Source organism: Condylostylus longicornis, unplaced genomic scaffold (genome assembly GCF_029603195.1).
Source record: "Condylostylus longicornis isolate FDR11 unplaced genomic scaffold, ASM2960319v2 ptg000051l, whole genome shotgun sequence".
Lineage (NCBI taxonomy): Eukaryota > Metazoa > Arthropoda > Insecta > Diptera > Dolichopodidae > Condylostylus > Condylostylus longicornis.
Genome location: NW_026578020.1, coordinates 747,058 through 773,713, shown reverse-complemented (window position 1 = coordinate 773,713; position 26,656 = coordinate 747,058). Strand labels below are relative to the sequence as shown.

The following is a 26,656-nucleotide window of genomic DNA, read 5'->3' as shown; positions in this document are numbered from 1 at the left end:
AACACATTGATTGTTACATTGACCAGCTTGTTGGGGCTGGTGTCGCAGTATATGGCCCAAGAAGAGAGACTTCGAACATTGTGAACGTATCCGTGTGTTTTGCGGGCGGAGATGTGGGCTATTGATATGTTTGTAAGAGCTGACGTGCAAACGGGGGAAGGCCAACACACATCTTATAGGGCTGGAATCATGCTGTGAAATTGAAATTCAGGGGATCCAGGGGCGAGATCTGATTATGGAGAATCGCCTAATAACTTTTGGAAGAAATCAAGTGTCAGCAACTGCACGTTTACTAAGCGCCAAACATAATTTTTGGCGTATATAAAGAGAAATGATCAACCGATTTCCTTGAAATTTAATATTTAAGTTAGAGGTGTCAAAATAACATATCTGTTAATTTTTTGAAAAGATCACGTCTCGGAAACTAATCTGGGGCCGATTTTACATTTTTTACCATCTCTACGGAACGAATTGATCGAATTTCTTGGAATTTAATATTTGAGTTCTGGTTGTTACGAGAAGTTACTGAAGAACTTTTCGTATAATTCTGACAAAATAAAATGAAACTGTACTAAGACCCAGATTCACATTTTTCTAAGTATTTTAACTATAGGCTTATTAGTGTCCTTAAAATTGTAAAGAAGTGTTTAAAACGCATTTTCAGAATCTTCCAGAATACTTTTACTAATCTAGACAATATACATTGCGGTCGGTTATATGCTGACCACATCAGATTTTTTTAGTTGCGAAACTTTTGTGTGAAGATACTTTAGTACTCATTTTCGTTCTCTTTTGTTTTAGCAATACATACTTGGCATATGTATATAATTCTTGCAAAATAATTTCCTTCTAAATTAATTTTAACTATAAAATTTTCTAAAAAAATTTTAGAAAGAAGTTAAAATTTTGCCTAATGTTAAGATAACTGATTTATTTTTATTGAAATACGAATAGCAAATTGACGAGTCGAGTAATTATACGGAAAAAATTGGGTCAAACCAATGATTTGTATTGTAGCACTTTTCGCTTCAACAAGTGAAAATATTGCTTCTAAAAACAATCTAGGTATACCTTCCATACTATTAAAATTACTTATTCATATATGAAACTATTTTATAACGATACTATTTATATAACATATGTTTAGCATGAGCGATTTGTGGGCATCTTAATTATGGAATAATTAGAAAGAGCTGTATTAAATAATCCAGAGAAGAATGATGTTCTAATATACCAAAAAAAAATAATGATAACTCGGGAAAAAAGAAATGTAGAATTGTGATCGATTATAGAAGGTTGAATGAGATGACTGTCGATGACAAGTATCCACAGCCAAATATCGATGCAATTATAAATTAGTTAAAACACAATATTTCACCACATTAGTTTTGGCAGAGGGATACCGAAAAATATTAATAAGCGAGGAAGACAAAAAGAAAATTGAATTTATGACGCCTTTGGAATTATTCAAATATAATTCGAATATAATAAAAACTGTGTTTTATATTTTGACGATTTCAAAAATTTTGTACCTCTCTCGTAGAACAAATAAAGGCGATAAAAGAAATATTTAAAATATTGGAAAATATGCAATTAAAGATACAAATTATACAAAATGTAATTTTTTAAGAAAAGAAATGGAATTTTTAGGTGATGTACTAATGACTTAATATTTAAGAAAAGACACAAAAGTTAATAACAATGATCTAAATTATAAAAGCTTTTAAAAAATTAAAAACTCATATATAAGGTCATCCCATTTTAAAATATCCCGATTTTGAGAGATCTTTCAATTTATTAATAGAGGCTTTTAATTATGCGGCTAAGGGTGCAGTACCGCAAAACTGGCATACTATATGCCATACATCCAAAACTTTAAACAGACATAAAAGTAATTATTCCGCGACAAATAAAAAATTTTTGGCTATAATGTGGGCAGTGGCATATTTTAGACCTTATTTGTATGGGAGAAAATTCAAAATTTTTAACGATCATCATTCAATTAAGTTTTTGCAAGCAAAATATAAAGCAAAAACTTATCCCCAAGGCATCAGAGATGTTTGCTTAAATTAGATAAGTAGGAATTTGAGATTGAATTACGTATAAGATAAAGTTAATTAAGCAGAAATTAATAGAAAACAATTAAAATTTATTAAATGTTCATTTAGAGCACAAGAAATAGAAGTAGGTGTAAGCTGTTAAGCAGATTTCTTTATCATGTGAATGAAAGTTGCCATTCAGGTATCTAGAAAGCATATAACTAATAAAAGAAAAGAGCTTATCACCCCAAATTGCTAGAATTAATTAGTGTGATGTGTGTAGGAAGGTTAAGTATAACAAAAATCCTATAAAATAAAATTTAAAATATCAGAAACAGCAAAATATTCAAATGAAATTATTCAAATTGATATTTATACCATTACGAAACGTAACTTTCCAACGGTAATATACGTAAATAAATTTTCAAAATTAGGTTGAGCTCATTATCTCACAGACAAAACTCTTATTACGCTTATAGAACAATTTGAAAATCATATTAGTAAATTTGCTAAACCAAGAAACATTATAGTAAACAATGAATTTTAAACGATTTAAATAAAAGAAGTTTTAATAGAAGAACATTCAAGATAATATTATAAATTTTGCCAAAATGGACTATTGCATGTAAATACATTACCATATAAAGGAATAATGAGAATAGATTTTAATAAATTAGAATAGGTTCGAAAATAATAAATTGATATTTGCAATTAAAGTACCAAGAACGTTTAAAGAAGTTCAATTACAAACTATAAAAATAGAGTTGACCTTGATCTTGTTGTGCCATAACTGACTATGGGACAGACTATGACTTTAAGTTGCCGTATTACCATATTAATTTATCCAAAATTTCAGTACTGTGTTTTTCAAAATACTGTGTGTGCCAGACTACTATTGAAGTTGTATGGCAGCTACCAGAAAGAACCAAGAAATTTAAACGAATTTTATCAAGCACATCGGCCCTACTAATATATTTGTTTGTGTGAAATTTCAATACTACAGCTTTTATAGTTTCTGAGATATAGCCAAATAACTTTTGAAGTTGTATGGCAGCTACCCGAACTGGTACCCCGATCATGTCCAATTTAAATAGGGTTCTGGAACTTACTACAATAAATCATTTGTGCAAATTTGGTGAACTTAGCTCAATTAGTCCCTGGGTTATCGTTGGGACGTACACCTCTAAGAGCGTTATTTCTTAGCGTTACAAACGGTAAGGCAAATTTAGTATATCCTTCGAATATACGTTCGTACGGGTATAATTAGCGTTACAAACGATAAGGCAAATTTAGTTTACCCTTCGAACATACGTTCGTACGGATATAAAGAAATTGAGACAGTCCAGGGAACTACATATATTTAATTTTAATAACAAAATCTATAAATACGAAAACGCGAAATCTTTAAGTAAATTAAAATGATCGAAACTCAATACATTTCTCTGTGTATTTCTCGGTAATTCTAAATTAAGAAAAATATTGAAACAGAAATTATTTTAATAGATGAAGAAACAACTATAATAATAAAGTTGGGTCAAACCATAATGGTTTGTATTGCAGCACTTTTCCCTTCAACAAGTGAAAATACTGCTTTAATGTACAGTCTATGTATAATTACCACACTATTAAAATTATTTTCATTCATATACGAAACCATTTCTAGGAATTCATATATTTATGATGAACTATGTATTATGATTTCTGCAGTCTCTGAAATAAGGCAAAAATTAATTTAAAGAGTTAAGAAAAATGATTATACTTTTCAATGCTGTGGTATTCACCGTTAGCTTTTTGTGTTTATAGAAATTTGAAAAAGCTCGTGGTTCCGGAAATATAAGGCGGCAAAAATTCTAATTTTACAAATTTCTAAAGGCGATAAGTTGAGAGGGGGTGGAGATTGAAAAAAATTTTCTTTTAACAAAATGAACTATTTGTTAGTGCCTAAAACTTGGTAAAATTTCAGGCTCCCACAACTTGGGGTCTAGAAGAAACGGATTTTAAATAACGGTAAATTTGAACAGCCATTTTGTTATTTTAAAGTTTAACTATAGTATGCCACGATAGAAGAAGCAAGCCACAGCCTTTCTGCGTTTGCAAAATTTCAAAAATGTTTATGGTTTCACTGCAATAAATAGTTAAAAAATGGCGGTTTTAGGGTTTTTGGGATATAACCTCTAGAGTGGGGGAGATAGGTGAAAATTTTGTTCTATGGAAATAAGTTTCTAGTAAACATCTATGTACATATTGGATTTCAACTTTCTCTCAAGGGTGTAGAAGTTTTGTAAACATGTCCACGGACAGGCGGACAGAGTGAAACTAATAAGCACTTTTTTAGCAAAAATGTTAAACTGTATCAAAATTTTGATGACAGAAAAATTTATTTAATAAATAATGAATTAATCTATTTTAATAAAGTATTAAAAAAATTTTAGATCATGAATTTTCTAATCAAAAAATAAAGAGAAAGAACGATACTATTATCATGAACAAAAACAAAATTTTACTGATAAAATAACATTTGAAAAATTTAATGTAAATTATGAATCAAATTTGAAGCGAAACAAATAAAAGAAGGAGAAATTAGCTATCATAAGCATGGTGAAACACATGTTAAAATTAAGCCATTTTAAGTGTTATAAAATATAATTAAAGTAAAGGATAACTCACAAATATAAATAGAAGTAAAAGTATTGTAAGGAAGATGATTATTATTATAACTGTAAAAAAGTCCGAGTAGTTCTTAAAAAAAATTAAATTTAGAAGTTTTTAATGTAACTAGATTAAGATTGTGAATATAATAAATATAATAAAATAATTTTTTTTAATATTTCAAAATACAAATACATAATTCGCATCACAGGCCTTGTGGATAATAAGGAAACAAACAACAGAAGTAAGTTTTTATTAGAATACCTAATATCAGAGAACCTAGAAATATTTGATGTAGGAAACGTTTTGACTTTTGTTACTAGGATAAGAGAATATGTGTTGGACATCACATTTGGAATCCCAAATGTGAGAAATTTGGTTAGAGATTGGAGGCTGTCCGAAAAGACTTTCATGTCTTACTATAAAATTTTCAGGCTCAGCATGGAGGAGTTTCAGTCAGGAATATTGCGAGATATTATCGGGATTTAGAACTGGCTGTAAATGACAAATAGTTTAAGGATTCATGAGTATCCAGGTGCCCTTTTGGTTGGATCAAAATCGTCCACTATTGGTAGGTCTGACGATATTTCAGTCGATTATTCTGAATAACTATATCAAAAAAAAATTATCTGCGTTTACACGACGACCTCTGCAGAAACGGCTGCCGTACGCTTTCTTTTTAAATATTGCAGAAGTCTTCGCGTACACACAAGTATTGTTATTTATAAAAATTTATATGTACCTATTTTCAATTTTAAATAAAAAAAAAGCAAAACTAATTTAGTGTTAGTAGACTCATATTCTATTTTCCTTTGCAATATACAAATGTTCTTAGTATATATATTAATACCTATATACGAGAGAATAAAATTTTACTGTTGTCATTAATTTTAAAAAACTTTCATTTGAGTTTTAACGGAGGGTTTGATTGATTTCATAAAATCACTTAATTTTTACCGACCGTATTGTGTATACAATAGGTAGGTTATGTGATGGCAACAAATTTTGCATATCGAGTTTTCGGTGGGAACGTACTTCTCCATAGTAGGGAAGTGTAAATAAACTATTTTTAGCAACCTGTCGGTCTGTCGGTCTGTCGGTCTGTCGGTCTGTGTGTGCACGCGTGTATCTCAAGTTCGGCTGAACCGATTTTGATGAAATTTTATATGTAAGTTTGTTTCCACCATGGCACGGATCGATCAACTTTTGGTATATATCAGGCCTCGGGAACTGCACTTTTTAGCTTGCCCGTTTTACATTTTTGAACATTTTGAAGAAACTATTCAACCGATTTGCTTGAAATTTCATATATAAGCTACACTCGACCGGCCCCAAAACCTCCTAACTTTTGGAAGAAATCAGGCGTCAGCAACTAGACGTTTACTACGGGCCAAATATACATTTTTGCGTATATAAAGAGAAATAATCAACCGATTTCATTGAAATTTAATATATGAACTCCTCGTATTAAAACAAAGAACATATAAATTTTTTGGAAATATCAGGGCTCGAAAACTGATCTGCGGGCCGATCTTACATTTTTCACCATATCTGCGGAACTAATTGATAGAATTTCTTGAAATTTGATATTTGAGTTCTGATTGTAACCGAAACTGACTGACGAGCATTTCAGGGAATTCGGGTGGCACAAAGTGAAACTCTATTAAGAGCCAAATTTACATTTTTCTAGGTATGTTAACTATAAGCTTACTAATGTCCTAAAAATTGGAAAGAGGTAATTAACAGGCATTTTTATAATATTCTGTAACACTTTCACTTAACTAGACAATGCACAATGCGGTCGGTTATGTGCTGACCACATCAGATTTTTTTAGTTGCGAAACTTTTGTGTGAAGATAAATCGCTTTACTCCTCATTTTCGTTCTATTTAGTTTTAGCAATACATACTTGACGTAATTATGTAAATAGTTCTTGCAAAATAATTCCCTTCTAATTTAATTTTAACTATAAAATTTTTTATAATTGGAAATAATTGCTTTAAGTTAACAAAACTAATTTGTTCTTATTGAAATACAAATAGCAAATTAACGGATCGAGTAATTATACTGAAAAAATTGGGTCAAACAAACGGCATGTATTGTTACACTTTACCCTTCAACAAGAGAAAATACTGCTTATAAAAACAACCTGGCGTTGTACTACATTATTAAAATTACTTTCATTCATATATAAATATATTTCAAAAATTGCATACCTTTAGAATGATTAATGTATTCAATCTTGGACATAAGTAAAAATAAATTTAATGACCCGTGTAACAATTTCCAAGAGTAATACCCTGAAAAATTGACCAAAACTCTCATAAAACTCTCATACTACATTACAATACTGTCATAATTTTTTTTTCTTTTTTTGTTTTTATACAACTCTTATAAGGTTCTTATAATAAGACTTAGCATTTGTAATGTTAAAAATTCTGCTACTCTCATAGCAAAACTATTTTCAACAAGTCATAAAAAATTTTTATTCTCATAAGGTATTTTTTATAAGATGTCAATTCTTATAGAATTTTGTTCTTGAAGGAATTTCTTTATAGGCACGGCCATTTTAGTATTGTCATTTTTCCTTACCTAAATTTTAACCCTAATGAGACTGAAAATTCTCTTTTTTGTACAGAAATTATTAAATTAAAGTTAATGAAATGTAAAATTATAGTTTTATTTGAATAACAATTTAACAATTTTTAAATTTTAAAATTCATGTAAAAAAAAAAGAAATAAGATGTTATAGGGTTAAAAAATTTTTAAAATTTTAATTATTTTTAGTTGACGTTGCTTTTTTTCGAAGTACAATATCAACTTTTATCAATAAAATTTTAATGCCAGCAACTTTTTGTTTTATATTCATGGCAAAAAATTTATTTTAATTTCCCATATTTATAATTTTATAATATTAAATATTTGCATACAATTATTTATTGATTACATATGTATATTTTGTTTAATTTTTGTTAAAAAAGTAATTATTAAAAGCGGAATAGATATATTTTTTATAAAGTTCGAAGTAAGACCGATATATTTATTATACAATGTATTGTTTTCTCTTTCTAGTAATACTATTATAAATGGCTTGTGAGAGTTTTCGTATACGAAAACTAGTATGAGAGTTATATGCTTTAAAAACTCTTTTAATAGGAGCTTAACTCTCATTACAAGAATTAATAACTCTAGTAATTGCGCTCTTTCGTTCTTGTAAAGATCTCATTAGGGTCTTTTAGTGTTCTATAAGACTGAAATTGTAAAAGTAATATTCTTAAAGAATTCTTAATATAGCTCTACAAGAGTCTTGTGAGATAAAAATTGTTACTTGGGTAGGTCTTAGTATAATACTCGATTTTAAGCGTTAATTGCGTGAGTTATGCAATAAAGTTATATTTTCCAAAACTCAAATTTTACCAACTTTGATTGCCGATTACTTGAGAGGGGGTGGAGGTTTAAAAAAATATTTCTTCTAATGGAATAAACTATTTGTTAGTGCGTAAAAGCTGTTAGAATTTCAGACTTATATTAGATAATGTTAAATTTTAATGGCCATTTTGCATTTTTGCCCTATTTTGCTGTGCTTGCAAAATTTGAAAAATGCTTATGGTTTTACAATAAATAATTAAAAAATGGATTTTTTAGGGTTTTAGGTGAGTGTAACTTTTAGAGAGGGGATGTAGGTAAAATTTTCTTCTACGAAAATAAGTTTCTAGTAAAATCTATGTACATATAAAATTCCAGCTTTCTATCTTCAAGGGTGTAGAAGTTTTATAAACATATCCACGGACGAATGAACAGATTAAAACAGAGTAAAACAAATACTTTTTTTCAAAAGTATTTTGGAAAAGTGCTAAGAACTAATTCAAAAATACATATTTAGTTTTTAATATAATACTATTAATTTTTCCATATGTTTTCAATTCAATTAGCAAATTTATTTAATAAAGAAAAAGTAACATTTGAATTTAGTTCGTTTAAAAACTAATTTTAGCATAAAATTGAAGAATAGAAATACAGCTATTTTACATTTCCTAATTTTGGAGTTTCGGCTGTGGTTGTTATTCCATATAATTTAAAGTAAAAATCGAATACTTTGGATACAGAATCATTTTTAGTGGAATGTAATGGAATTTTACTTTCATTTTTTGAATAAAAGCTTGCAGCTGTTGAAAACGGTTGAATTGTACTTTTGCCAAACATAAATTGTTTTGAATGATTCGTAATTGTTTTCGGTTTTTTTATTGTTTTTGTTTCTAACGAAGTAAAATGATTCACTTTCGGAGACAAAGTAGCAACTATTCGTGATTTTAAAATTTTTTCTGACACCTTCGACTTCAATAAATTTTGTGAACCAAATGTAAGCTTCATTTTATTTGCAATATTATTTTGAGTAGTTTTTGGAATTTTTTGTGAAATATACAAATTTTTTGTGTTTGTTTCTGCTGTTTTCTTATCATTTGTACCTATGAATTTTGGTATAACTATGGTTGTATGGTTTTGATGTAACTGTGAGATTGCTGTGGTATTTAATTTGTTCGAGAGTATTGTTGTTTGCTTAGAAAAAGGGCTAATGAAAGAATTCATTTTAGTAATGGTACTTTGCTTGGCAGCCAAAAATCTGCTACTTAGTTCTGTTTTGTTGGTAGTTTCGAGACCGGTTGTTACTTTATGATTTAAGTTTGGTTTATTAATAGAAATATTATTTTCAGTTCCATTTTTAAATATAGTTTTTTTTGGGGTTGATGCTTCGGTCGTACTTCTTATTTTAGGAATTTGTATAGTTACACGTTTTGTACTGGCTTTTGTCAATGATGTTGGTGTTGGATTATGTTTTTGAAAACGATGTTCCTTGTTATTACTCTTATTTCTATTTTTAAAAGAGTTTGATGTTGTCGAGATCATTTGCTCATATATATTTTCAATTTTGTGTTGAGTTTTTGATGTGGTGAAAATTTTAACATTCAAATTACCCTTTTTTAACTTTGTGGTTTTTGCCGTGGGTGAAGTTTTTTGGAAAAATTTTCTGGTAGAACTTTTAACAAAAGGGGTAATTTTTGTTGGTTTTGGAATAGTTTTCATACTACCTATGTCATAACGTAAAGCTGTCGAATTTTTCTGTATATGGAATAATGGAGTAGTACAAGGTGTTATATAAAGTTCTTGCTTTTCATCTGTTGGCGTATAATTGATTTTGAATATTCCCGATGCATGTATTAAACTGCCAAAAGTTGATTTCAAAGTATTTGATGACATAGTTGTGTGCTCTAAAAGCATTGATTTCCTTATATATTTTGAATCAATGTATTGTAAGTTACTGGAGTAACTTTTGGTTATGTTATCTTGAGTTGGTTTTAAAGTTGTTCTGTCGAACATGATTTTGTTAATTCTTACCTCTTTTGAGTGAACATTGGTTTTTTGAATATGAGTAACATTATTTGTAGGTTTTTCAGTTTGAATATACTTAGCTAGAAATATATTATTTGGATTTAAGTTTTTGATACTAATCGTATAGTGCGATATATTTTTTCCCATATATTGGTTTCGGGAACTATTGTCTATATTAGTCCTAATACTTGTAGAAATTTTTTGTTCTGATGCTCCTTTGTCTACGCTATCTGAAGAATCTCTAGTTGAGAAAATATTCTTAGGAACTTGGAAAAACTTACTTAAAAATGGATTATTTTTATACTGCAAGGTACGGGTAGTTGTGTACGTTTTTGCTGATAAATTGCTAACCCACAGAGAGGGGAATGGTCTCTCCGTTGTAATCATTTTATTGAAAATCAAAGATTTATTTAAAAGTGTGTTGTTCTCATTTTTATTGAGAATATGTTTTGAACTTTCGCGTGTCAATAACTTTTGTAAAAATGGGTTTTTCTGAAATTTTTTAACGACGCCACTATTTTTGTTGTCGCAATTTTCTATGTACTTCTTGGATCTTCCATTACTGCAATATACCGGATACACACTCCATGCATTGAAGCCGTCGCCAGTTAATTTTTGATGTCGGTCATATATAATTTTTAGACATTTTACGTCATCAGACAGGTCCTCGTCTTCTAAGTCATAACAAGATACACCACATATCAAACCGTTTCCTGGCGGCGAACACCAAAACTCGTCACTTATTTGAAACATACCGTGATAACTGTAACTGATGGCTGATGTATTGAAATTTGATTCATATTTAGCTATGCAGACCCAAACACTTATATGATCCTCTTGTATGTCATACTTTGTACGCAGATCGTTTGCAAGTTCACATGGAGTAAAAATTTTTCCTTTTATACTGTCTCTTAAACGTCTTGGACTTGTAATATTAGAAACATTAGCATTATTATTATAATACCTTTCGGATATCTTATGTTCGGTGGTATATGTTTCTTTAGTATTTGGTTTTGGAGTTAAATCAAAACAATCTTTACTAAATTGCTCAGACCTATTTTTGCATAAACTTTCGTAAACGGTCCAAGCCTTGAAACCATCTCCGAAAAGTTTCTTGTGTTCATTATAAATAATCTTGATGCAATTAACATCGTCGCTAATATCGCTGTCACGCAATTTGTCGCATGGTAAGTTGCAACCAAAGCCTTTTCCAGGTGGTGAACACCAAAATTCGTCGTTGATTTGAAATAACCCGTGGTCGAAACTACCGTCAATGTTAATTCTTCCCAATGCCGATGTGTTGAAATGAGATTCGTAATTGGCAATGCATAACCAAGTGTTTATGTGATCGATATTTATTTTATGTAAATAAAACAATTCATATGCCAGCTCACAACGATCATAAATTTTGCCAACACGGCTAACGGAATTACGTGATTTTGTTTTATTAAATTCGTACAAACAATCATAGAATAAATTTAAATGTGTATTGCAAGATTTATTTGTGATTAATAATGCATTATCTTTATACTTATTTAAAATATTATGCTTGCCCAACATAAACTTAACGCAATCTCCATCTTTTAAATTTTTACAATCAAAACCACATATTCCATTTCTACGCGATGGAGGACACCAAAACTCATCACTTATGTCAAAAGAAGCGCTTTTTAACTTATTATCCAAACCATTTTTGGTAATGAAAGTGAAATTTTTTGTTTTAATATTAAAATGTAAAGCTAAACATATCCACATTGCAATATCCTCCGTTGCAAAATTATGTTCGTATGATAAAAGTTTTACAAGTTCACAACGTTCAAATACTTTCGCATTTATTTCGGTAACAATTAAGAATAGCATTATTGCAATTATAAATTTTGCTATTATCATAATTCGGCTAGATAAAGAAAAAATGATTGATTTTAAAATTTTCATATCTTTTTTGCTTTTATTATTTTCGAGTAATTTCAAACGGGTTGTGAATATTAATTTTGAATTATTAATATCTTTTTTGCTTTTACTTTTTTTGGGTAATTATAAATGGGTTGCGAAAATTGTGTTATTCTTGCATTAACTTTCATTTGTCAAATGTCTAACAACACGTATATACATATATTTATATACAAATTATAATAAGAACTACAAATAAACATTCCTACAATAAAGACTTAAAGATAAAACAACTTATTTTTAGAAAATCTGGTCATTTTTTAAACCTTGAAAAATAATTTATGTATTCAATTGCTATGAATTGGAAAAAGATTATTAATTTTTTATGCTAATATTTATATAAACACGATAAGCGTTAATAGAAGACTGAAAGAATTTTTTATGCGAAAAAATTTTTATTTCTTTTAGAAGTATGTTCATATGCATGAAAATTTTAATTCTTGTTTTTCTGTTCGTGAACTAAAGTTCGGGTTAATTGTTTAGACAAAACATTTATAATAAAAATATTCAAATCATCAAGTAAGTGATACTGTTTATCTAACACAAAACAAATTTATGATCGTAAGTATAAAAAAATATTTCACTTTTTAAAAAGAGTGCTTAAGTTTATTACTAAATCTTAGCGACTTTGTTTTTGAAGATCATGAAGGTAAAATTTTCCGTATTCGTAGATATAATCAAAATTGACCAGTTGTAAATATTTAGAATGGCACGTTAAATAAATAGAAACACTATATTGTAAGTAATAGTTTATTAATATTATGTGAACCATAATATTAATCAACCTATCTAGAAAAGTGATGAAAATATAACTAAACAAAAGTTACATGATACGAGTATCTTGTTATACCCTGCACTTCGTGAAGGGTATATTAACTTCGGTATGGAGTTTCCGTCCGTCCGATCGCACGATAACTCAAAAACGAATAATGCAATCGACACCAAACTTTCACAAGTTTTTTCTTTTATGCCTAGGACGAACCCTATTGTAATTGGACTAATTCGGACAACGGGTTCGGGTACCTGCCATACAACTCAAAAAGTTTGTTTTAAATATTTCAAAAACTAATACAAGTATCAATATAAAATTTTGTATACATGTGTCCAATTATATTCTACACATTCTCTAAAAAGGGATAGCTGTACCCGTTCGGGTGGCTGCCATACAACTCCAAATGCAAATTTTTTATATTCGGAAAAATAATAAGGTCAGATTAATGAAACTTGGCAGTCACGTGTCCAATTATAGGTCAGATATATTTCTGAAGTTTTAGTGGAATCGCTTGACAGGTTCAGGTACCTGCCATACAACTCAAGAAGCTAATATTAAATATTTGGAAAAATAATAAAGTCAGATTCATGAAACTTGGCAGTTGTGTGTCGAGTTATAGGTCAGATATATTTATGAAGTTTTGGTTGAATTGCTTGACAGGCTCGAGTAGCTCCCATACAAGTCCAAAAGCTTATTCTAAATATTTGGAAAAATAATATAGTCAGATTCATGAAACTTGGCAGTTGCGTGTCCAATTATAGGTCAGATATTTTTCTTAATTTTTGGAGGAATTGCTTGACAGGTTCGGGTACTTCCCATACAACTCCAGAAGCTAATTTTAAATATTTGGAAAAATAATAAAGTCAGATTCATGAAACTTGGCAGTTGTGTGTCGAGTTATAGGTCAGATATATTTCTGAAGTTTTGATGGAATTGCTTGACAGGTTCGAGTAGCTCCCATACAAGTCCAAAAGCTTATTCTAAATATTTGGAAAAATAATAAAGTTAGATTCATGAAACTTGGCAGTCGTGTGTCCAATTATAGGTCCAATTATAGGTCAGACATTTCTGAAGTTTCTATAGAATGGTTCGAGTAATTGCTATACAACAACGAAAAGTGCAGGGTATAATTCAATCGGTTTATAGCGACTGAAACGTGTTTACTTGTTTTTACTTATGTGCAGTTACTTTAAATGCAAAGTAACGTAACAAGTACTTCAGGTGTAAACATAACTAATATATAATGGTTTAATTACTTTTGCTTTTAACTATTTTCCGATCTATTTGCGCAATTGCAATAAGGCTTTCTTAACTTTAAGAGCTTTTCTGAGAAAATTAAGTGAAGCGAATTAAAAAAATGTAATCATGGCCAGATCAGAACAATGGGACTATAGCGAAAATGTGGAGATAACAGCTTTATACCTTGTGACGTCTTAACTTATGATGAAGCAAGAGACAACTAGCAATTTTTAATTTGATCTTTGATATTGATATGATAATTTTATTAGTTTAAGAAAAGCTTTTAGAAATCTTATTTTTGAAAGTTTGCTTCACCCTTACAGAAAGTTGTAATAAAGAGGTCGAAAGCAGTAATACAAAGGCAACTTGTCCCACCACAGGGTATGATATAACAAAGTGCGAAATCTGTATCCCGAATCATTTGTTGACTACATACCCGAGAGCTTAAAAATTTTATTTTTCTACGTTTTTAAAAATTTCAGTTTCGCGTTTTGTAAAATTGCGAAAAACAAAAACATGTAACTTTTAGTGTGAAAGCTTAAAATGAAAATAAAATATAAATGTAGAAAAAATTGTTTGAAAGTTTAAAATGATAATAAAATAATGATAATATATGTAGAAAAAATTGTTTGCATTTAAAAATTTACAAGGTCCCTTGGATAACATTGATGGTAGCCACCATTGTTAAGGAATTTGAAAATTACTTGCGTTATTTTGTAGAAAAAAAATTCCCAAGAAGATTTGTTGATCGGAAACTAACTTCTTTCTGTGTTTCGGAGGATTAAAAATGAACAAGAAAAAAAAATAAACAGAAAGAAAAAAAATTATTTAAAGAAAATTTTAAAAAGATATTAGGAAACTTTGTGGGGAACTACAGTTTAAATGTCCTTCAGTTTAAATTTTATTGAGGCTAAAATTGGAGAATGAAGTTATAGAAAAGTTTGTGTAAATATTTTTATTTTAAAAAATACATCAAATAAGTTAATGTTTTCTCATACATGTAAGTATGTATGCATATATATACATACATATAATTTTTTTTAATTTTTTAACACTGAATTTTGTTATTTACATTTATTAGAAATTTATTTTAATGTATGTACATATATGATTTTTGCATTTTCACATAAAATAAACTGAATTTTTTTTTATTATAAAGCATTATGAGCAAAAGGTTAATTGGAAAAACTAGTCAAAATAAATCATATTAAATATTTCAGTATATAATGCTATACATATATCTATCAGGCAATGAAGCTGAAGTTATTTTCCGAAATACGTTATTGTTAGCTAAGCACGTTACAAAAAATATTCTTAATGTTTTATGTTTTCGAAATATTCTAATTGAAATATTTTTTTTCGTGAAATTTTTGAGTATTTTCTATGGCTCTGAATTCTGATTTTATTTAGTATGTTTTTAAAAGCGACGTAGATTTTGAAAATTATTTTTTTTCTTTTGAGCACTTTCCCAAAATTATTTAAAAAAAAAAGTGCTTATTAGTTTCACTCTATCCGTCCGTCTGTCCGTGTGTCTGTTTATAAAACTTCTACACTATTGAAGATAGAAAACTGTACATAGATCCGTACTAGAAACTAATTTTCGTAGAACATAATTTTTACCTATCTCCCCTCTCTAAAAGTTATACCCCCTCAAAATCCTAAAAATGCCATTTTTCAACTACTGGAGTTATGAAAAATAATTATATTTTTCAATAAAATGGAATTTACCCCTAGTTTTTTGCGTTTACAGAAATTTGAAAAAGTTTGCGGTTTCGGAAATATAAGACGCCAAAAATTCAAGTTTTCCAAATTTCAAAACATGATAGCTTGCGAGAGGTTGAAAATGGAAAAGAAATTCCCTTTAACGAAATGAACTATTTATGAGTGTCTAAAAGGTGCTAAAATTGCAGACTCCTGAAACCTAAGGTCTAGAAGAAAACTAATATCAAAAATTTCAAAATAATAGATTTCAGATAACGGTAAATATGTACAGGCATTTTGTTTTTTAAAGTTCAAGTAAGGTATGATGCGATAGAAGAAGCAACCCAATGTTTTTCTCTGCTTGCAAAATTTGAGAAATTCTTATAATTTTATAACAATAAACAGTTAAAAATGGCATTTTTAGGGTTTTGAGGGGTATAACTTTTAGGAGAGGAGATAGATAATTAAGAGGAGATTTTTTCTACAGATGTAAGTTTCGAGTAAAGATCTATGTACGTATAAAATTTCAACATATTTAAGCATATTTTTTTTGGTATAAAGCGACTTAATTATATCCTGCACCTTAACAATCTGAGTTTAAAAATTATAATAAAATATCTAGAATTAGATTTCATTGTTATACATAAATTACTCAAACCTGTCACAATGCTCTTTAGAAACTTTACGGATATGTCTGACATATAATTTTACACACAACTGCCAAGTTGCATGTATCCAATACTATTATTTTTTTCAATATTTTATATTAACATTTGGAAACCTGTCAAGCCATTCTACTAGAACTTCAGATATATATCTGACCTGAAATTGGACAAACAAGTGCCAAGTTTCGTGAAACTAACCTTATTATTTGTCCAAAAATTTAATCTTTAATTTTGGAGTTGTATGGCAGCTACTCGGAACTGCCAAGCCTTTCCATCAAAACTTCAGAGATATGTGTGACCTTTAACTGGACACAAATATATCTATGTACATATTTTTTAAATTATTAATAATTTAATAACATTTCCATAATTTAATAACAAATTTTCTAATTGAAACTTAATATTTTTATTTTTATAAAAACGAAATATTTTATCAACCAGACTATGAAAAAATTTACTACACTCTTTTTCTAAATAAACAAAACTGTTAATTTGTTCCCCGACACGTTTGATCGTGAAATAAATTTTCTCACAAGTAATATAGCTCACTTTTGCGATTAACTACTAATATAAATATTTCGATTCTTTTTAACCAAAAGTCAATAATTTCTTATCGGCCATTTTGATTGTTCTTTCAGTCGTAAAGAATATTATAAAGTAATTACTACTAAAGTAAAAAATTATGTATGAAAGTAATTTTAAATTACAAATATTAAAATTAAATTAATGAAATTACAAAAATTGAATAATCATAAATTATAAAAAGTTATAAAGTAATTTATTCTAAGAGTTTAAGAGATGTAAAGGTTTGAAATAAATAATAATTGAAAAAAAACAAGTTGCGTTTTTCTTTATAACAAAAACTTGCACGGTTAGTCAGGAGAAACACTTTGCAGCTAAGTGTTTTTACAACTTTTCAAGTTTCCGCTTATTTCCAAATTTTTACACGAAAACTTGAAAATTTCATAATAATATATAACTTGTATTGCATGTTTACATATTATTGAGATTATTCAATTAATATATATATTATCTTTAACAGAATTTACATTCAATAACACAACTGCGCTATTTATCATATTTTACTTGACTTCCGACATTTGTTTACGAACATAAATTTTAAAGTGCAATTTTCACTTTTGTGTACATATGTATGTATATCACAATGTATCGTATTTATTGAAAAGACACATAGATCCTGCTTAAAATATTCACTGAAAAGATAATTTCTGATCGTTAAATACAAAATGGCTCTCACTATTTAATTATTTTTGTTATATTTTTAAATTGATATGATACTTATTTATTTACTTACAATCTTCTATATGTATAATAAATAGCTAATGTAGCCCATAATAGCTGATTTCGAAATCAATGAGATAATATTTTAAACTCTTGATTTTTACAGTGCGAAAACGTAAATACGCTAAAAAATTATTAAAAATTTTTGCATTTGCGCTACATTAGAGAACATAATTAAAAAATGAAAACAGCAAAAGAATTAATACGTTTTATTTTTGTAATTTTTATACCCTGCATCTTTTTGAAGGTTATATTCACCTTGGTAAGGAGTTTGTAACCACTTGAAAGAGTTGTCTCCAGTATGGACATGTAATTACGAGGGTCACTATTTATATTTCGGGTCCTGGCAATACTAGTGCTGCCAGGTGCAATCTGACACTTCCATTGGAAAGTTTGACATTTTTTAGGACAACTTCACTCAGAACGTTTTGTCATTCGAGCGCGAATTGTTTTGTTTACAGTGACTTGAAAAATTCATCTCGGTCAAAAAATGGAATTGTCCCGTGAAAATTTTCGTGCGATGATTTTTTACGATTTTCGGCGCGGATTATCGAGACAAGAGTGTCTCGATCAACTTGTTTCGACTTTTGGTGATGAAGCACCATCAAAAACCACTGTAAATGGCTGGTACCAAGAGTTTGGTTTCGGACGCCGTTCGCTCCAGGATGAATTTCGTGAAGGTCGGCCAATTTCGGTCGTTTTGCCGGAAACCATCAATGCTGTGCGCGAAATGATAATGATGGACCGGCATGTGACATACTGTGAGATTGAGGCATCCTTGGGCATTAGTTCCACCAGCGTACATAAGATATTGCATGAACATCTTGCCGTGAAAAAGGTGTGTTGTCGATGGATCCCAAAAAATTTGACGATTGCACAAAAGAAGGCTCGTGTCGATTGGAGCAAAGAAATGTTGAAAAAATTCAATCGCGGTGCATCAAAAGACGTTTATAAGATAGTCACAGGTGATGAATCATGGATCTATGCATATGAGCCCGAAACGAAACAGCAATCGACCGTATGGGTGTTCCAAGACGAGCCAAATCCAACAAAAGTTGTTCGTGGAAGAAGCACATCGAAGCAAATGATCGCGTTTTTTTTTGGTATAACCGGTCATGTGGCCACAGTACCTTTAGTGGAACGTAGGACGGTCAATTCTGAATGGTACACCACCATCTGTTTGCCGAAAGTTTTCGAAGAAATAAGGAAAACAAACAAGCGCCGGCGAATCATTCTTCATCATGACAATGCAAGCTCTCACAAATCAGCTGAAACAATGGACTATTTCAGCACTCAAAATGTCGAATTGATGGGTCATCCGCCGTACAGTCCTGATTTAGCACCCAATGACTTCTTCTTATTCCCTCACATCAAAAAAAAAATGCGTGGACAACGATTTTCAACACCTGAAGAAGCAGTCGATGCGTTCAAAAACCATGTTTTGGAGGTGTCTCAATCGGAGTGGAAAAAGTGCTACGAAAATTGGTTTCAGCGCATGCAAAAGTGTATTGATCTTCATGGGGAATATTTTGAAAAACAATAAAACCATTTCCAATGATAAATGTTTGTTTTTTATTGCTAGACCCGAAATATAAATAGTGACCCTCGTATATTCCTGCTCAGCGTAAAATTCTACGTTGATTTAGACATTTCCGTCAATCTGTCCGATCGCACGATAACTCAAAAGTGAATAATGCAATCGACACCAAACTTTCTCAAGTTGTTTCTTTTGTGCCAACGGTGACTGCCATACAACTCAAAGAGGAGATTTTAACTATTCAAAAACTAATACTACTTTTTAATAAAAACTAATATTAATATCAAATTTAGCAAAGATGTCTCCATTTACACACATATGTCCCGAAAATTTGCTTCAAGTTATTGTCTCGAAAAATTTGTAAAATTTGAATTTTTGGTACCTTATATTTTCGAAACCGTCAGTTTTTCCAAATTTTTAAAAATCCACAAAGCTAACGATAAATTTCATGCCACTAAGAAATATAATTATCTTTGCATCTCACGCAAATAAGGCTTAATTTCGACCATTAAGTTAGCACCTCTTTCAATTTTATTTGGTTTATTTTAAAGATTGAGTAAATAACCCTTCTTAAAGGTATGCAATTTTTGAAATATATTCGTACATGAATAAAAGTAATTTTAAAAATATAGTGATGCTTCAGATGTTCTTAAAAGCAGTAGTTGACTCACTTGTTGAAGTGAGAAGTGCTAAATTACAAACCATCGGTTTGACCCAACGTTATTTGTTTTTATTTATGAGCCTAAATAGCAAAGATGATTCTGCGTTAATTACATGCACTTATATTTTTATTACGTTAGAATAGAAAAACAAAAATATTTATATGATGTGCATGTCAATACATTATGTATATAGTAATTAACATTCAACTCGTTTGCAGAATAGGGAAACATAAAATTTTAAAAACAAGGCCATTTATTTTGTTCACAGATGATGTGAATGTAAACTTATAATTTTTGCATGTACAGATGCTGGAGTAAAACGATATGACATATAGAACTGCAGCAACATTGTTAAAAAGGGCATAGTTTTGGAGTCATTTTGTATCCGAAATCCAAAACATTAATGAAACGATACTGCAACAATATCTTACGTTGAAAGATGTTTATAATATAAGAACTGAATAATATTCAAAACTCTGGTAAAAAATATAGAAATAAATTTTAAAAATATTATAAATTATTGAATCGTGGGGGTAAATATACGTAAATTCTTTTTTAAATAAAGAAAAGGTTTATGCATAAACAAAATAATAATTTTATGTATTAGAATTACTAAGAACAAATATATGTATGTATTAGTATTACTAAGAACACTACGTACATAATTTGTGCATATACATTTTTTTAAAGTTTTTAATATTCAAAACAATAACAAATGAAACATTAATATTCAGATGCCACAAAACATTTGATGTCTTTCACAAAAGCAGACATTTATTTAAGGTTATTGCGATTTTTCGAACTAAAATTATGTGATATCATATTTTTCAGGGGCAAAACCCTATCTTTTGTCCGATGTCTCTAGCCTTTCTAGAAGTACCATGTCTTTTGACACCTTAAAAATAGCTATACATATATATATAATAAGAACTGTAGTCTGTAATTATGGAATGAAAATTCCAGTTTTCTTTTGGAAAGAATTGCATATTTTAATCATCCATGCATACCGTTTGTAACGCTAAGAAACAATGGTCTTAGATGTAGACTCAAGTATATGTTTTTGATTAGCGTCGAATTCTGACTAGGTTTAGCTTTGTCTGTCCGTCCCAACGATAACTCGAAAACTAATTCAGATAAGTTCACAAAATTTTCACAAATTATTTGTTATAGTAAACGCCAGAACCCTGTTTAAATTGGATATAATCGGGTACTGGTTCCGGTAACTGCCATACAACTTCAAAATTTATTTGACTATATTTTATTTAAGTAGTTGAAATTACTTGGCTCCTTCTGATAGCTTCCATATAACTTCAAAAGTTATTTGACTATGTCTCAGAAACTATAAAAGCTGTGATATTGAAATTTCACACAAGCAAATATATTAGTAGGGTCAATGTGTTTGATACAAGTCGTTGAATTTGCTTGGATCCTTGTAGTAGCTGCAATACAACTTTAAAAGTTATTTGGTTATGTCTTAGAAACTATAAAAGCTGTGGTATTGAAATTCCACACAAGCGAATATATTAGTTGGGCCAATGTGTTTGATAAAATTTTTTGAAATTGCTTGGCTCTTTCTGTCATCTGCCACACAATTTCAATAGTAGTTTGGCCATAACTTAGAAAATATTGAGTACTGAGATTTGGCCATAACTTAGATAACAGCACTAAGATTTTGCATAAATTAATATTGTAGCTTAAAGTTATAGTCTGTCCCATATTTAGGTATAACATATTTATTCGAAAATATTATAGCAATTCGAACGGTTATCATAGAATTGACACGGTCAACTCTATTCTTCTAAAGAAAAAAAAAAACGAAATTACCAAATATATGTACAAGATTTGAAAATTAAATTTAAAAATTATTTTTCATAAGAAAATATGAACCACTAAAAATACACGACACAGTTCGGCCATAGATCCACCTTTTGAGTTATATTTTAGTTAAGTGTAATATTATTATTAATTTTGGTTTGCAAATGCATAGTGAATTATTATTTTCTTATGGACCACAAATCATAAAGTGATTATGGAAATATTAATATGGAGTGAGTTAATAGCATGCACGTCTATTGCTTATTTAAGTGGAACAATTAATATTTTCTATAAGAAAATATGACGTAATAACAAACTAATTTTTAAATGAAATATAAATAAGTATTTACATATTTGAACATAGCTGTATGTATTTACTTATGCATAAACATACAAAAGTATGTATAGTTGTATAGCAAATAATATGTATAAATATGGATACACAGGTAAATCAGTACATAATTAACATCCCTGTATCAGGCCTATAATGTTTTTTTATACCGGTACGACTGAATTTTGAGTCGATCTAGCTTCGTCTGTCCGTCCGTCCGTTTCAAGGATAACTCAAAAACGAATTGAACTAAGTTAACCAAATTTTCATAGATGATTTATTATAGTAAATGCCAGAACCCTAATAAATTGGTTCGGATGGCTGCCTAACAACTTCTAAATTTATTTGGGTATATTCTAGAAACTATAAAAGTTGTGGTATTGAAATTTCGCACGAGCTAATATATTATTAGAGCCAATGTGCTTGATAAAAGTTGTTGAAATTGCTTGGCTGCTTCTGATAAGTGCCATACAACTTGAAAAGTTATTTGGTTATATCTTAAAAACTGTTCAAGCTACAGTACTGAAATTTTGAAAAATAAAATTTGGTGAACTTGCAGTTATATCCATTAAAAAAAGGAAATTATAAGGCCTGTTATGTGTGATAAAACTCGTTGAAATTTATTGACTCCTTGTGATAGCTGCCATACAACTTGAATAGTTGTATAGTTGTAGGATATAGATATTGGCTATATCTTAGAAAATATTGAAATCACGGTACTGAAATTGTGCATAAATTAATATGGAAATACGGCAACTGAAAGTCATAGTGTGTCCCACAATCAGCTATGACATATTTACACACATATAGGATAAGAAATTCGTATGGGTATTACAGAGTTGACACGGTGAACTCTTTTTTTTCTCGTTTAATTGCATTTTACAAAGAAAATTTAATAAATTTTGCTAAGAAGACATAATTTTTAGTTAGTTTTTATTCCTTTCTTGCAACCTTATCTAACCCTCTGGACCACTTCCATTTAAATATACAAAAATATAGGCAATGGCTACATTAAACAAAGAATTTATAATCTACAAAACCACAACAATTCCAAATAGTTAATCAGTCAACATAATTTTTTCCAGTACACATCCGCACATATCTTTGTATTTCGTTTTGCATAAAAGAAACATAACATGTCAATTCGAGTGAAATAAATTATATGTATGTAATATACAAATATATGTAATATTCAAAATTTGTATTTGGGCATGTGCTTCTGCTTAAAAAAGAAAATAAAAAATTAATTATTTCTGCTCCTTTCTCAAATTCCTTTTTTTTTTTTAAAACATTACTTTTACGTTATTTTAATTTTTTTAATTTTTATTCTCAAACAAACGTATGTGCGCAAGTGGGCGAGCGGGCGGATGGAATTCTTGCTCATGCTTTTTGTTCCATGTCTCTAGCCCTTCTAGAAGTACCCGTACTTTTTTACACCTCAAAAGTTGCTATATATATTATATAAGTTAAAAAGATATGGTTTTTTGAAGTGTTATATGAAATATGAATGAAATAAAGAATTACAAAGGTTAATTCAAGGTACTGCGTAGCCTATTGAGTAGTATGACAGTCTGATAATCAGAAAATTATTAGATCTATGCTCGCCTGGATATTGTCTTTTTTTTTGGATTATTTTAATTTTTTTTTATTTACTTCGTTTTGTTTACATTTTCTGTTTTTTTTTATGATATATACATATAACAGATAAATATCATTAAAAAAGTTTAAGAAAAATTTAAACAAAATATTGTTATAATAGCTACATATGTATGTACATTAGCATGTAAATATGTGTATTTTTTTTAAAGTTTCCTAACGAATTTTTTTTAAAGCTTCCTAGAAGAATCGAATAATGCTCAAAACTGTGGCAGAAAATATAGAAATAAATTTTAAACATATAATTACTGAATCATGGGGATAAACAAACAGAAATCAATTTTTCAAATAAAAGTTTAGGCATAAACAAAATAATAATTTCATTCAAACATATGTATGTATTAGAATTGAACATTTTAAAATTTTTCGTTGGAACAATAAGAAATAAAATTTTAAGTATAAACATACAAAATTATGAATGTATACCTTTCTTTTTTAAGATCCTAACGAAACGTAATATTCAAAATTGTGGGTGAATATGTAGAATTAAATATTTTAAATAAAGAAAAGGTTTAGGCAAAAAACAAAATAATAATTTTGTTCAAATATATATGTATGTGCATAATATGTAAGTATGTATTAGAATTTAGCATTTTAGAGTTTTTCGCTCCAGCAATAAGAAATGTAATTTTAAGTACATATGTAGATAAATTGTATATGTATATTTTTTTGAAAATTTGCTGACGAAATATAATATTCAAAACAATAACAAATGAGACATTAATATTCACATGCCATAAAACATCTGATGTCTTTGAAGAAAATTTACATTATTATTTAAGCCTATTCCGACTTTTCGAATTAAAAATATGTGAGATCACTACATTTTCGAAACTCGAATACTATTTATTTTTACCGAACGTATTGTGTATACAATAGGTAGGTTATGTGATGGCAACAAATTTTGCATATCGAGTTTTCGGTGGGAATGCACTTCTTCATGGTAGGGATGTGTAAACAAACTACTTTTAGCAACCTGTCGGTCTGTGTGTGCACACGTGCATCTCAAGTTTGGCTGAACCGATTTTGATGAAAGTTTATATGTAAGTTTATCTCGACCATGGCACGGACTTTTGGGATATATCAGGGATCGGGAACTGTACTTTTTAGCGAGCCTGTTTTAGATATTTAACCATTTCGAAGAAAATAATGAAATATCATATATAAGCTTCGCTCCACCATCCGCAAAGCATCCTAACTTGTGGAAGAAATCAGTCATCGGCAACAGGAAGTTTACTACGGGCCAAATATACATTTTTGCTTATATAAACAGAAATAATCAACCGATTTCATTGAAATTTAATATTTAAATTCTTCGTATTAAAACAATGAATATATAATTTTTTTGGTTTGTGTTTCTAATAATGGAAAGTATAAAAGAAATATGTGTTTTTGTTACACAAAAATTTTTAAAGAAAATCTTAACATATGTATATGTATGTATTTGTAAGTAACTTTTCAAGCATTTACGGAACTGAACTAAAATTATGCTAAATAAAATCATTGCTTTAAATTTCATTTCCAAATAAATTTACTTTTTGTAGCAAACAGATTTTTCAACTTCCATTATTCATGCGGTTCCTAAAAGTATGATTTATCATTAACTAATAGAAAATTACATTAAGGACCTGATCGTCTATTTCGCTGTTTTACTCGGAAAGTGAGAAGAAAGTGAGTAACTATCATATACATGTATAATGTAATTTTAGAATGAGAAGAATTATTCGGTATTGCGTACCTCGTTTTTTTCTAAAATGCATACAAAATTTATTCACTTTGTTTTTGAAAGTAAGACGTTCAGTCGATAATTTTTGAAAAAATACTAAAATTGAATTGAGAAAAAATGAGTAATTTTATTGGAAAAATGAAACATCCATTAGAAATTACTGAGAACTCTGATTTGGAAGTGAATAAAAAGTGAATAAAAAAGCGAGATACACGATCAGGCTGTAAGTATTAAGTAAAAGAAAATCTCAGACGATCAGCTCGTAACCGACCGCAATGTATTTTGCCTAGTTTAATGAAACTCCGTGACTTCAATATTGCTTTAAAAAAAGTTTAAGTACGGTATTAAACGTTTGTTTAAAAATTTGAATTTAAAGTTCTGTACAAATGTTAATTTTAAATAACCGTTAACACATCATTAAGGCCATAGCATTTTTATGCTGCATTTTAGGAAAAAAACTTAATAACTTACACTTTCTTGCTGAAAATAGATACTAGTTTATTTAATTTATTATTTCTGGCAACATTTATATGACTTGTAAAAAAAAGCGTGCTCGATTTTTTCGATACCCAATTTACTTTAATTTTACGTATCTACTACGTATAGAACGCATTTTGGAAAAGTGTGCAATGTCAAGAGCTTTTACTAAACTTTTTAGAATGTGATACTTTATAAAGTTTACATCGTTTTAAAAAAGCATTATTTTCAATTTTAAGGAAGTTAGCAAGGTTTTAGCTAACATACCTAAGTATAAATTAGGCACTTGGTAGAATTTGACTTTATGCCATCGAATCCCTTGAAAAAACCACCAATTAGTTTTAGTTTAGAAATCAAATATCAAATTTCAAGAAATTTCATCAAGTCGTTTCGTATATATGGTAACAAATGTAAAATCGGCACTCAAAAAAATTTATTGACGGGTTCATTGTTTTGACATCCCAAATTTGAATATTAAATTTCAAGAAAATTTATTGATTTATAGACGCAAAAAAGTAAAATTGGCTAGCAAAGAGGTCCACTTCTAGATGTCTGATATATTCCAAAAGTTGATCAATCCGTGCCATAGCTAAAATAAACTTACATATAAAATTTCATCAAAATCGGTTCAGTCGAACTTGAAATACACGCGTGCACACACAGATCGGCAGACCGAAATTTCTCTAAAAGCAAATTACATTTCCCTACTGTGGAGAAGCGTGTTCCCACCAAAAACTCGATATCCAAA

General features: G+C 29.2%; 2 protein-coding genes across 2 annotated transcripts in view; both read right to left on the bottom strand.

The window, feature by feature from the left end:
- LOC129611546 (sensory neuron membrane protein 2) overlaps window positions 1–26,656 on the bottom strand; it is an 87,094-nt gene that overhangs the window by 22,990 nt on the left and 37,448 nt on the right. The window lies entirely within an intron of this gene.
- Window positions 8,611–12,283, bottom strand: LOC129611545 (uncharacterized). The gene has a single exon (XM_055524739.1). It carries the CDS (start codon window positions 12,008–12,010, stop codon window positions 8,708–8,710), a length of 3,303 nt encoding a protein of 1,100 aa, XP_055380714.1. The 5' UTR covers window positions 12,011–12,283; the 3' UTR covers window positions 8,611–8,707.

Bases quoted from the DNA above. Each gene is read 5' to 3' on its own strand.
- LOC129611545 (XM_055524739.1), bottom strand. From the start codon at position 12,010: ATGAAAATTTTAAAATCAATCATTTTTTCTTTATCTAGCCGAATTATG.